The sequence below is a fragment of the Emys orbicularis genome, chromosome 1 (genome assembly GCF_028017835.1).
Source record: "Emys orbicularis isolate rEmyOrb1 chromosome 1, rEmyOrb1.hap1, whole genome shotgun sequence".
NCBI lineage: Eukaryota > Metazoa > Chordata > Testudines > Emydidae > Emys > Emys orbicularis.
Genome location: NC_088683.1, coordinates 80523229 through 80537659, shown reverse-complemented (window position 1 = coordinate 80537659; position 14431 = coordinate 80523229). Strand labels below are relative to the sequence as shown.

At 46.3% G+C, this 14431-nt stretch overlaps 1 protein-coding gene across 1 annotated transcript in view; it reads right to left on the bottom strand.

Moving 5' to 3' along the window:
• Nucleotides 1-14431, bottom strand: part of LRRIQ1 (leucine rich repeats and IQ motif containing 1) — a 159128-nt gene that overhangs the window by 19306 nt on the left and 125391 nt on the right. Inside the window, exon 24 of the mRNA XM_065423814.1 lies at nt 13248-13308. Within this exon, the coding sequence (XP_065279886.1) occupies nt 13248-13308 (61 nt within the window). The remainder of the gene's footprint in view (nt 1-13247; nt 13309-14431) is intronic.

Sequence of the window (14431 nt, the reverse complement as noted above, 5' to 3'; positions counted from 1 at the left end):
TCTTGCTGGAGCTGTTATAAACTCCAAAGTGCAGCCTCTCATCCTCTAAGGCAGACGTGGGCAATAATTTTTGCAGCGGGCCACTCCACAATTTTGCTAAGTTGTCATGGGCCGCACATTTCTACTATATTAATGGAGGGGGTGCGGGGTCTGGGAGGGAGTTTGGGTGCAGGAGGGACCTCCGGGCTGGGGCAGGAGATAGGGGTACAGGAATGGGTGCGGGGTCTGGGAGGGAGTTTGGGTGAAGGAGGCAGTTCTGACCTTGTGCAGGGGGTTGAGGTGCGGGAGGGGATGCGAGGTGCAGGCTCTGGCAGGGAGGTGCTTACCACAGGTGGCTCCCGGCCAGTGGTGTAGCCGGGCGCTCAGGAAGGCTGCCTGCATGCCATGGCCCCATATAGCTCCCAGAAATGGACAGCTGCTGGCACATCTCTGTCTGTCCATTGTGGGGGAGGGGAGCAGCGGGTCTCTGTGCGCTGCCCACGCCCGCAAGCACTGCCCCCGCAGCTCCCACTGGCCGGAAACCGACCAATGGGAGCTGTGAGGACGGTGCTGGCCAGGGGCGCACAGACACATGCCAGCAGCAGCCGGCCGCTTCCGGCAGCGGCGTGAGGCCACGGCAGGTAGGCAGCCTGATTGAGCACCCTGTTGTGCCGTGGGACTTTTAGCAGCCCGGAGTTCGCGAGGGGGCAGCTACAGTGCCCGGCGGACAGGACAGAAATGTTAGATGGGCCGTATTTTGCCCACCCCTGCTCTAGTATACTTGTCTGTGCTCTTCAGTTGCTCAGTGCATTCGTTGACCTTTCATACTATCTTCTCCACAAACAAAAAATTGTAGTAATCTTAGAGCTCAGGGAAGAGGAAAAGTTATTTTAGGATCAGGGATTTGAATTACTGTATCATACATTCCTGCTACCATTACAGCTTCTAGCATGTTAGTAGGAGAACTCTCTTCTGTTAACTTTTCTTAGAGGTTCTACATAGAGAAATGTCCCAAAGCTGCTACTGCTATCATTTTCTCAAGCTGCCAGTCAGATTTTCTCATCCTTGAAAGACAGTATTGGTTTTATTTTGCCTAATAATTAAGTCCCCTTTTAGTTTGTCACCTGATTCAAATACGAATTGCTTCAAGAAAAGAAGACATGAGGTAGGATGTGAGCTATGAAACAATTTGCTCCATGTTAGGTTTCCATCTCCAGTCAGAAGTTGCACAGAAAGAATGGGATAAAGGAGAGAGGGAAAAAAATAGCTGTGAAGGCTCTTATATTCTCTGCATTGGGTCCTGAAGCTGTCACTGGTGTGAGGAAGGACTAATAAGCAGAGGAATAGAAACCCTGTTCTATTTTTGCTGTCTCTGCAGAAGAAGTAGGATGGAGAGGAACAAAGAAGTCCAGCCCTACTACTCCAAATTGTGCTGACTCCATGCAGGCAGGGGACTTGTGGGGAAGACTCAGTCATGGTTTTCTTAAGATCAACTTTATTAAGGACCAGGAAGGCTAGAGGGAGGAATGCCAGGGACAATTTGTTTTTTCTGTGTAGATGGATTATGCATGCATAGAGATAATGAAGAGGAGCAAGAGAAGGAGCATACTATTAAGAAATCAGTCTTAAATGATTATCTCTGACAACCCACTGTTCCTATTATGCCTATTCATCTGTTGCTGCAATTTTTAAACTGTCAGCTGCAGTGGTACAATGAGACCACTCCTGCCCTTCCTCACTAACCCACAACAACCCAATCCTCAGTTACCCAGTATCTTAAATTTCACATAATTTGTCTATGTCTAATTCTCTACCTTTCATTAGGCTTTTCTTTTCCAATTTCTACCCTTGGTCATTTTCAAATCATCAACTTCAAAGATGCAGTCAGTTAAATTAGTACTGTAATCCAGAATGTATTCTTCACTCTTGGACAATACACAAGGTATATGACATATTCCCTGCTGTTTGCCTTTTGTAGGTTTAGTGGCCATGATTTTTAAAATTTATTTTGCACGGATTGCAAGCTCTGCTCTTGTTCTTAATTGCAACAATCAATTTTCTCTTCAGGGACAATATTAAGGTACTCTGAAAGATGTCTTTGTTTTCTGTTGAAAAATTGGCCATTTTTGGCCTAATTTTCAGAGGTGCATGGGAGCTGCAGGTACTCAACAGCTTTGAAAATCAGACTATTTATGTTTGTCTCCCTCTGGTATCAAGTATTTCTGTACAATTTGATCACTTTGGCACTTATAGCAACTGAAATTAAACAGAGTTGATAAATCATTCATATCGCCATCTTTTTCATTTCCATGCATGGCAGATTGTTTCCCAATGTCAAAAATGTAATGTTCAGTGTTTTTTGTTTGTGCCCATAAAATGTCCAAAAGGTTTCAGTAATTTAAACAAGTATCCATGCTGTGGAGCTCTTATCTAATCTGTCCACCAACAAATCTTTTGAGAATGCACCCCTCACTTACAGACACATTTACACCGGATTTAATCAGGGTTGCTGGCTTTATGACTATTAATAATTGTTACTACACAGGCTAAAATAAAGGTAAGAATAATCACATCAAAAGATGGTCAATCAAAATATTAGCTTTTAAAATTTCATTACTACAGAACAAAGTTTCATCCAGCACCCAGGAGCGGCCTAATCCAAAACCCACAAAAGTCAGTAGAAATATTCTCATTGACTTCAGTAGACTTTGGATCAGGTCCAAGATGTGCAGCAGGAGTCCAACACATGTTTTTAAGAACAGTGGTAGTAAGCATCTCACCTGAATTCATGACAGTATATTTAACTTTTTCCCTATTTCACCCTTGGCCTTATTCCTATAAAACATCATTTCAAATTCACAGACTTTCCGGTGGGGTGAAAAAATTTTCAATCTGCCTTGAATATAGCTGTAGATTTGTACATTTGATTATTACTTTGTTAAATTTTCAAATCTTCTGAGAGAAAAGACATGTAAAAGATATGTGGATGTTTTTGGTATGCTAATCAGTAATGAAGTAGTTAACAACATAATTATTTGGGGATATGTTGAATTAATTTAGATGGAATAAATGGGCCAAAGGTGTTAACATACCCCAGTCCCCGTTGAACATTAAACAGTGTTAAACAAAATATAATGTCTGGTATACAACGACCTCAGCCTGCTTAGTACCAGGGCAAACAGACCATTAAAAGTCCTTATAACTTTTTAGTAAAGCAAAAGAAAAGAAGGAAAAACAGTTAAAACATTTGTAAAGTACTGTATTAAATAAAACCTTCATTTTAATATTTATTGTTCCCCTTTTCTTTAGCTGGAAAGAGTTTTTAGAAGGAAAAGCCCTTGTTTGAAAGTCTCTTAGATGGTATCCAAGGGGTAATAACCATCCTTTGGGGTGGGGGGGAAAGAGAAAAAGTTAGATGAAATGGATTGGCGCTGTTGTTGTTTTTGCTGTTGTCAAAATATGATCCTGTTTCATCTCAGATGGAGTTTGCAGTTCAGCTAGGGGTGGCGCCGTCATCTGGATCCCTCTCTCTCTGTCCTGGTCTGGTCAGGACATCTCTCAGGATCTGGATGACCAAAGCCCAGGGTCCAAGGAGACCAGGATGAGATGGGGTGGGGTTTGGCAGCCATGATGGTGAAGCTTGCTGTAGTAACCTCTGACTTTAATTCCATTCTCTCCCCAAAGTCTCCTTCTTCAAGGACCCACAAAGAGAATGGTGGGTGGAATAGCCCATTATTGTGTTTACCAGTTAGGCCTAATATCGGATACACCAATTCTGGTTCATTAATTTCTGGTTCCACATCTTTTGCGATTTCAACACAGTCCTTGAGTTATATCAAGTGGCCTTTTTTTTGTTTGGACTAATTTAGTCTGTCTGGTTCTCTTGCATCTGTTTTTAACATTCATTACTGAAAACAACTTGACCTACTCTTGATGAACATTTATTATTATAGGTTATTGTAATATCTTATGAACTTTCATATACTTTTTACAATTGAGTTTACAATTAGGGTAAATTTGTCAGCCCAATTATCACAACTGGTAATAAACACCTTGTTAAAATGAAAAAGGAAGTGTGCTCTACTCTTATACCCCAATTCAGTAAAGTACTTAAGCACATGCCTAATTTAACATGCTTAACTTAAACATGAAGTCAATGCGACTACTCGTGCTTAAAGTCAGGCATGTATTTTCAAGTACACTGGTGAATTAGGAATTTAGTATTACTTCTTCAATCTGTCTTGAAGACTCAAAACAGCATACTAGACAAAGCTGCTTTTGCAACCAGAAGGTTAGGACTTCATTTTTTGCTATGGTGTTTAGACTTGGAAGGATTAAATTTTTATTGATAAATGTTGATAAACATCAATTTCACTGTACACACAGAAAAATACTTCCAATGATGATAATAAAAATTTACAGACAGGCAAAGTAAGCAAAATGCTGCTTGAGAAATTAGTCGAGTTTGTGAATTTTGACATGTGACATTGGCAATGTGTGTGTTAACAATCATAAAGTGTTAACATTTTGAATCTCAATGTCTGCCGTCATTAAATAACCCACCCCCCATAATTTTGCACAACTATGAAAACTTAAATTGAGGAGGGAAATTAAAAATGCTTGCAAATAAATATTGATATTATCCATCAAAATTATCAAAAATAAAAATGAATTTTGCCAAGCCTAATGATATTCTAGGGATACCATGCCCTGCTTTTTTGGTGGGAACATTTTCTCTTTTGCCTGCATTTCCCCTTCCTTTTTCATTAAGAGAACTGCTCAATGTTATTTTTTAGCCTTTAACAGAATTACATTATAAACATATTAGGAACATATTCAAATTTCAACAATCAAAATACAAGAAAGTTAATGTACAAATTTTGAAACTACATTCTACATTCATCGGTGTATACAAATCTGATCATTAATTCATTATCTATGTACATATACGATTTTTCTGGTACTGGAGATCCATATTATTACATTTCTTTTTTATGACCGTCCATTGCATTTTCCTCTGTACAATATTTAGGCAGGGCAGCTTTGTAATTATGTGGCACAAGCTGCGACAATCACACAGCATTGCCGGGCATGTGGGAACACCACAAGATAGGACAGTTACCTGTTCCGTAACTGGCGTTCTTCGAGCTGTGTTGCTCCTGTCTATTCCACAGTAGTTGTGCATGCTCGCCACGTGCACCGGTGCCGGACGTTTTTTCCCTTACCAGTACCCGTAGTGGGGGAGCACCACTGCGACCCCTGGAGTGGAGCCTCTATATCGCACTATAAGGGGAACTGCGCACTCCCCCCACCCTCGGTTCCTTCTTGCCAGACAACTCCGACAGAGGGGAAGGAGGACAGGATGTGGAATAGACAGGAGCAACACATCTCGAAGAATGCCAGTTACGGAACAAGTAACTGTCCTTTCTTCTTCGAATGATTGCTCCTGTGTATTCCACAGTAGGTGACTCCAAGCTATATCTGATGGAGGTGGGTAGGAGTTTAAAGGTTATTGGGACGGAGTAGTGCCCTACCAAACCCGGCGTCATCCTGTGCTTGGGAGACGATTGCATAGTGCGAGGAAAAAGTGTGGACCGAGGACCACGTGTCAGTGCCCTACATATGTCCTGGATAGGGATGTGGGCTACATAGGCAGCTGACGAGGCCTGCGCTCTTGTAGAATGCACCTTTATGATAGGCGGTGGGGGAACTCCTGCCAAGTCGTAACACGTGCATATGCACGAGGTGATCCAGCGGGAAAGGCGCTGGGTGAAGACTGGTTGCCCTCTCATACGCTCGGCCGATGCAACGAACAGTTGCGAGGATTTCCTGAACAGCCTGGTACGGTCCAGGTAAAAGGCCAGCGCCCTACGTATGTCTAGCGTGTGTAGGCAGCGTTCCTCGTTGGAGGAATGGGGCTTAGGACAGAGTACCGGTAGGAAAATGTCCTATTCCATATGGAAGGCGGAGACCACCTTGGGGAGAAACGCAGAATGTGGGCGAAGCTGGACCTTATCCCTACGGAAGACCGTATACGGGGGTTCCGAGGTCAAGGCCCTAAGCTCCGAGACCTGATGGGCTGAGGTGATAGCCACCAAGAATGCTACTTTCCAGGACAGGTGGGACCAAGAACACGTGGCCACAGGTTCAAAGGGAAGGCCCATGAGGCGGGACAGCACTAGGTTAAGATCCCATTGCGGGACCAGGGCCCTGGCGTACAGAAATGTACGATCTAGTCCCTTTAAAAAGCGGGAGGTCATCTCATGGGAAAACACCGAGTAACCCTGCACCGGAGGGTGAAAGGCTGAAATGGCCGCTAAATGTACCCTGACGGAGGCCGGAGCTAGACCTTGGGTCCTAAGGGACAGGAGGTAATCTAGAATAAGTTGGAAGGATGCGGATGACGGGGAGGTGCCCCGCTCTCCCGCCCACCTAGAAAACCTAAACCATTTGGCCAGGTAGGTCCGTCGGGTAGACGGCTTTCTGCTCTCCAGCAGAATTCGTCTAACATCCTCCGAACACCTTCCCTCCTCCTCGTTTAACCATGGAGCAACCACGCTGTCAAGTGAAGCGTGGCTAGGTTGGGATGGAGAAGGCATCCCCTCTCCTGGGAGAGGAGATCCGGGCGGAGTGGCAGCCTCCACGGGGGGGAGGGGGCGCAAACAGTTGCAGGAGGGTCCCATACCAATGCTGGCGGGCCCAATCCGGGGCTATGAGGATGACCCTCGACCTGTCTGCCTTAACTTTCTGCAGGACCTTGCCTATCAGAGGAAACGGTTGAAAGGCATAGAACAGTTGGCCTGACCACCGAAGGAGGAATGCGTCCGAGATCGCCCCCCTTTCTGGCCCTACCCTGGAGCAGAACTGGGGGCAGAGACGATTCTGGGTGGTAGCAAAGAAATCTACCTGGGGAGCTCCCTACACTCGGAAGAGTTGCCAGGCGACCTCCCAGTGCAGTGATCACTCGTATTGGTGGGAGAAAACCCTGCTGAGGTGATCGGCTCACATATTGCGCGTGCCTGGTAGGTGAAAAGTCCACAGAGAGATGTCGTGGGCTATACAAAATTCCCATAAGTCCAGGGCTTCCTGGCACAAGGCCGAGGAGTGCATGCCCCCTTGTCTGTTGATGTAATACATCGCGGTCGTATTGTCCATGAGGACTCTGACCATCTTTCCCCGTAGGCTGAACACTATGCATGCCAGGCGCACCGCCCTGAGTTCCCGGACATTTATGTGCAGGGACAATTCCGAGGTCGACCATCTGCCCTGGGTTTGGAAGCTCTCCGCATGGACTCCCCACCCCAGATCCGAGGTGTCCGACACTAGATCTAGTGAGGGAGGGGTCTCTCGGAAGGGGATCTCTTGTAACATGTTGATTGGGTGGGACACCCTTGCCATCATCACAGGGAAGGCCGTGACGGAAGCTATGAGACCCTTGAGCGTCTGGAACCTTTCCCGGGGGAGAGAGGCCATGGCCACCACCGAGTCTAAAAGCGCTCCTATGAAATGTATGTGCTGAACCGGTACTAACATGGACTTGTCCTCCTTCACCACTAGGCCTAGACTCTCGCAAGTGGCCAGCAGGAATTTTATCTGGGCCTGCACCTGGGACAGAGACTTGCCTTTGAGCAGCCAATCGTACAGGTAGGGGAAAATTTGCAGCCCGTTCCTCCTGAGGTAGGCTGCCACTTCCGACATGCATTTGTTAAAAACCCTGGGGGCCGTGGAGAGGCCAAAGGGAATGATAGTAAACTGGTAGTGGTCCTGCCCTACCAGGAAGCGGAGGAAGCGCCTGTGACCCTTGAAAATATGGATGTGGAAATACGCATCCTGGAGGTTCAGGGCTGCGAACCTATCCCCCGGGTATAGGGATGGAATAATAGAGGCCAGGGAAACCATGCGGAACTTGTAACAAACCATAAACTGGTTGAGGCTCCGCAGGTCTAGGAGGGCCTGAGCCCGCCTTTTGCCTTTGGAATCAGGAAGTACCGGGAGTAAAAACCCCTGTCCTGGAATTCCCGAGGCACCTTCTCCACCGCGCCCAAGGTGAGGAGGCGCGTCACCTCCTGGTCTAGAAGGAGGGCGTGCTAGAAGGAGGGGGATCTCCGGGGCGGGGGGTGCTGGGGGGGGGGGCGAAGTGAACTGCAACATGTAGCCCCTGGAAATGGTGCTGAGGACCCACTGGTCCGACATTATACAGGACCATTGCACTTGGAAGGCAGATAAATGGTTGCAGAACACAAACTTTGTTAACAGGGGGGCTCCCCTGGCAACAGGCCTGGTGGCCCCCCGCAAAGAGTCAAAAGCGCCTCTTCCCCTGCCTTTTGCCCTTGGAGGGCTCAGGTCGCGGGGCCGAGCGGGACTGGCACTGGGACCTATGTCTCTGCTCCCTCGGCCTCTTAGGTGGGAGCTCATATCTGCCTCCTAGTTGGAGGAGCCAAGGTCTGTGGCCTGGGTTTGTCCTTAGCTGGTGGGACATATAGGCCCAGAGTTTGCAGGGTGGTGTGGGAGTCTTTCATCCCATGCAGACGAATGTCTGTCTGATCCGCAAACAGGGCCTTCCCGTTGAAAGGCAGGTCCTGCATGAGGGACTGGGACTCCGTGGACAGCCCCGACAGCGAGAGCCAGGACGCCCTATGCATGGCAACCACCGAGGCCATCGAACGGGCCATTGTATCTGCCGCGTCCGAAGCTGCTTGGCGGGCCGCTTTCGCCGCCGCAGCTCCTTCGTGGACAAAAGCTCTGAACTCCTTCTTGTCCCTTTCCTGGAGAAGAGGTTCGAACTGTGGGAGGGACCCCACAAATTAAAATCATATCGGCTCAGTAGGGCTTGGTAGTTTGCCACCCTGAGCTGGAAGCTCGCCGAAGAATAAACCTTCCTGCCAAAGGTATCGAGTTTCCTGGCGTATTTTTCCTTGGGGGTGGGCGTGGGTTGACCATGCCTCTCTCGGTGGTTAATCGACTCCACCACCAGAGAGTTGGGCGCCGGGTGAGAGTACCGGCACAAAGTACTTCCTCTCCGCCTTTTTAGAAATTGGCGCCAAGGAAGCCAGGGTTTGCCAAAGCGACATCGATATGTTGGCCACCCCCTGGTGGAGAGGCAGGGCCACACAGCCCTGTGCCGAGGAGGACAACACGTTGAACAGTGTGTCGGACAGCTCCTCCATCTCCTCAGCCTGAAGCTGGAGATTCGAGGCCACTCACCTAAGGAGCTCTTGGTGAGCCTTAAAATCTTCCTGCAAGGCGGGTGGTGGCGCTGCTATGGATTCATCCGGTGCCGGTGAGGGGACCCTATCTGTCCCCAGGGCGTCGGGCGGTACTGGGGGCTCAACCCCCAAGTCCGAGTCCGGGTGCAGTGCCGCTGGTTCGGTGCCAGTTGACTTTTCCCGGTGCCGAGGCAGGGACGCTGAGTGTACCTGCGATGCCCCAGCCACCGAATGGGGTCTCGCCAGTGCGGGTAGTTGGGGCCACGGTGCCCACTGACACCACTGCCCTTGCCAAGGGGCCCCTTGCCACTGACCTGCTTGTGGACCTAGTAGGGCCGCTTGATCGGGAGGAGCGGCACGGCCCGGGGATGGGCGGCTGGGTGCCGAAGCCGAAGTTGCGGAAGAACACATGGGTGCCATACGAGTGTCAGGAGCGTCCACGGCCGTGTCAGTGCCAGCCTCGAGATTTAGACCTCGACGACGAAGACCTGTATCCATCGGAGGAACTGCTTCTTGATTCCCATCGGCGACCATGGCTACGACGCTTCGGTGCCGGTGACTGTCGAGAAGCACTTTGAGCATGCCGTCTGCTAGAGCGAATGTTCAAATCTGAACATCGATACCGACGGCGTCGAGACCTGCTCCTATAACTTCGTCGGGAAGAGGAGCATCGACGCCTCTTGTCTCGGTGCCTGCATCCCCTGTGGGAGGCGGAGGACCCTCGAGACTCCCTCTCAGGCGAACCCTCCCACGGGGTGGAAGTCTGACGCGGGCTACAAGATGGCCTCACGGAGCAGGTAGATACCTCATCCTTGGAGCGGGGGCTATGCCGAACTGGGGAGGGTTAGTGAGCTCCCAGCAGCGGCTTCCCTTGGGATCGGGGGCCCGTCTGAGGCGGCGCACCTGGCACCAGAAGGGCGAGGATATCACGCACTGCCTGTGCTGCCTCCGGCGTTGACGGTATTCTCACCGCAGGAGAGGCACATGCAGACGGGGCCGGACTACTCCACTCAGTGCAAGTCGGAGGTCTGGGTCCTGAGGGGGATCGTGGGCTGCCCAACTCAGGTCCGGCCTCACCTCTGCCTTCTCTCGGCACCGCTGGGTCTTCCCTTGCTTCTTGGCTGGGGAGCGGTGCCGACTGGTGGATGGAGCATCGCTCCGTACCGAGGATGTGGTGCCCGGCGCCAAGTCGGGTCGGCGCACCAGTGCCGGGGCCAATGCTGACACCATTAGCAGAGCCCGGAGTCGGATATCTCTTTCACGCTTTGTTCTAGGTTTGAACGATCTGCAGATTTTACAACGCTCACTTACGTGAGTCTCGCCCAGACAGCGAAGACATTGAGAGTGTGGATCGCTCCTGGGCATAGAACTGCAACAGGAGTCACACGACTTGAAGCCTGGGGCACGGGGCATGCCCCCAGCCAGGCTACTAACTAGAGAAACAATCTATGAAGAAGAGTTGTACTACTAAGGCTAGACGCACTACAGCAGAGCTGGAGCACAAAGTTCCGACTACCTTCACTGGCGGCAAGAACCATTTCAGACTGGAGGTAATTATTGTTTTATCCCCTTTCTAAAACCAATCATAGCTACTGCTCACAAAAGCCACAGAAAGGAAACCTAGTTTATGAAAGCAATCTTTAACCTGGATCCAAACAACAGATCTTGTACTAAAGAGAAATAATAAACAATCCTGACACTTATTAAAACCGTATCAAGAAAACAGCAATCAGAATTGTTTCAGGTGGAATTTTGTATTCTCCATGTAAATAAATTGGAGAGAATGTAATAAAATAATTACTGAACCATATTTCAAGTGGACCTCAGCTTTGTGCACCCTTTGGGGAGGAGACTGTGTCATCTTCTATATTTGGAAAATGTCCTGTACATTTTAGACATGACCTCAATAAAAATAACAACAACAACCACTTGATATTTACTTACATAGCTTTTTCATGCTATTGTTTGTGCTCAAGCTGGGCCCCAGAGCGCACGCTCCAGCTCAAGCCCAAACGTCTAGACCAGTGGTTCTCAAAGCCGATCCGCCGCTTGTTCAGGGAAAGCCCCTGGCGGGCTGGGCCGATTTGTTTACCTGCCGCGTCCGCAGATTCGGCCAGTTGCGGTTCCAACTGGCCAGCCACAGCAGTGCCGTAGGTCTTTAATCCCTGTGTTGACATACCTTCTGATATACAGCACAGAGTACAGAGTCAGGAGAGAGTCTTTAACCCACATTGCTGGCCACCTGATTTTGTGTTAATCCAGGGACTGGAAAGACACCTGGCATAATTCAGACAGTCCTGAGAGGATAAGTAATGGATGATGGTGCTACTGGATATGGTCTGCCCCCACATGACACTCCCATGTACCACTTCCAACCCTACTCTCCAGGGCTTGTGAAGGGGTCCTTGATGGGGGGCCTGTGGCTGCCTTCTGAATTCCTGTGCCTGGGTGAATTTGAGGCTTCTAGCACCTCTTTATGTAGCTCCAGCCCTTTTTCCCAGTGGAAAGGAAAAAAAGTAGGGATAAGCTCTCATCCTCAATACATATTTAATTCATGTACCATTTGTGCATGATCTGCATGTGAAAATGGGGGTTTGGCCTGGTAAATTATGAGCCAGATTCTGAGTTGGGAGTTATTCAGCATACCACCATGGATTTCAATGGAATTATGCCACTTTATGCCAGTTGAGGATCTGTACCTGTATTTTCTTCATACATAAGTGAGAGTGTAAGTAGTGCACACAAGTGGCAGAGAGAGTCCAAATGGAGAACACATCTTAAAAGATTGTCGCATTAACAGTCTGGATGAGGAAAAAAAATCAATAAACTATTTATCTTCAATAACCTTAGTTTTGAGTGCTATTATAACACAATTTAATCACTTCACCATACATGTTTTTTGTAAAGGGAAATCATTCCTCAGCAAATCTACTGGAATTTTTTGAGGGGGTCAACAAGCATATGGACAAGGGGGATCCAGTGGATATAGTGTACTTAGATTTTCAGAAAGTCTTTGACAAGTCCCTCACCAAAGGCTTGTAAGCAAAGTAAGCTGTCATGGGATAAGAAGGAAGGTCCTCTCATGGATCAGTAACTGGTTAAAAGATAGGAAGCAAAGGGTAGGAATAAAGGGTCAGTTTTCAGAATGGAGAGGGGTAAATAGTGGTGTCCCCCAGGGTTCTGCACTGAGCTTTTAAATCACATGTGATTTAAGTCCAGCTACAGAACACAGGCACTATTAAACTGCTCAAAACCATTATCTGGATGCTGAGCCTTTTTCTCAAAGACATATTTGAATTTAACCTGCATCATCAGTTTACAAAAAACAAACAAAATCCCAGAATAACTCATTACAGAAAATACTTCAGAATATTTTTAAATCTCAATTGAAAAGGAAGAAAAGGCAAATAGGGGGAATGAATTTTAAGATTTAAAATTGGATTTTTATTGTTTATAGAATAGAAATTTTAGGAATAAATATAATTTTATGGATTATGTGATAATCATTACATTTTATTAATGTTGAAATCCAACTTACCACCTTTTAGTAAACTATGCTCTGAACACATTGGAGTAGTTTACATTTGTGACCTCTTTATATGGCTTAAGCACATTTAAACACATATGACAGAAACAGATGTAGGCCTTGATTCAGCAAAGCACTTAAGCACATGCTTTATAGTGCTCTTCCTGAACAGGAATGCTTTCCTGAACTGGAGTCTAAAGGAATTTTTTTAAAAGCTGTATTTGGAAGTTTTAAAATGAATTCAGTGTTATTTTTTAATCTTAAACAAAAAATAATATCAATTTCCATATGAAAATTATGCCTCTGCGGTGAAGGTGCATTCTTGTGCCCACGTGCAACTCCACTACCTCAATGGTACTCTGCCAAGATTCAGGCATGTGGATCTGATTGCAAAGTCAGAATCTAAATAAAAGGATTACATTCAAGAAAAAAAAATATCATGCTTGTTTTTCATACTGCACACACATTTGGAAATATCAGCTATTAAGGTTTAAGTTGTGATTCTATAAAGTTTTACAGTGAAACAAACTTCTTACCACTAGCTGAACTCGTCCACCATTGAGTATGTCTGGATCTAAGTCAGGCAAGAAGCGATTGCTGTGTAGTGATAAAAACCAGAGCAAATACTTCAGTAACACCTTAAGTATACTGATTTCAATAAGATACCTTCCTGGAAGTACTATTGCTCAATAGAGAAAGCAACATATTCAGCTAAATATGATCAATTATTATTTGTATTTTATATCAAGGCATATTATTTTTTAAATATAGTCATCAGTTATTTCAAGCTAGCCAAAGATGCAGTTCTCAGAATGCAAATCAGTCAATGACTGGAAACAAAAAATATAGCAGTTTACTGAATGTGTATAAATTACAGCCATAGACTCTGATCCAAAACCCACTGAAGAAAGTGAAGACTCCCTTTGACTGCACTGGGCTTTGGTTCAGGCTCACAATTACCAGATCTTATCAAATCAGTTGTTATATTTACCCTCTGTCACAATTAAGTTGTTTACATCTATCAGTTGTTTTACACATTGTGTTCCGCTGAAGTCAATGGGAGTTTTGAAACTAACTTCAATAGAAGCAGGATTGGACAAAATATCTATATGCAGCGTTGTAGCTGTGTTGGTCCCAGGATGTGACACTCTGACACAGATGTGACAGAGACCTAAAGATGAGTTCTGTATAAGCTCAAAAGTTTCTCTCTCACCAATAGAAGTTGGTCCAATAAAAGCTATTATCTCACCCACCTTGTATCTCTAGTACTAATATTAATGTACTACACACCATAGGTGCTGGAACTAGGGTGCTACCATACCTCCTGGCTTGAAGTGGTTTCCATCATATACAGAGTTTACAGTTTCGTCCAATGGCTCTCAGTATCCCCACTATAAAAAATAGTTCCAGCACCCTGATACACACATTTGCAGAGGTGACTTCACATTTTAAAACTTTTCCTGTTGTAAGCGGACATATTTTCTTACTTCAAAATGTTTTCATTAAAATCAAAAGCAGTGAAAAATCACCTTAAGCACCTGGAGTGCATGAAGCTCACTATTAAGGTACGTGATTGACTATATTACAGATAAGAGTTTAAAAAAAAATTGCTGCTACTTACTCATCTGATATACACAATTTAACAATGTAGAGAAAGGTTATTTTTTCTAAGTGCAAAAATATATCAGTACAGTAGTTTCTTCAGAAATTAATATTTTCG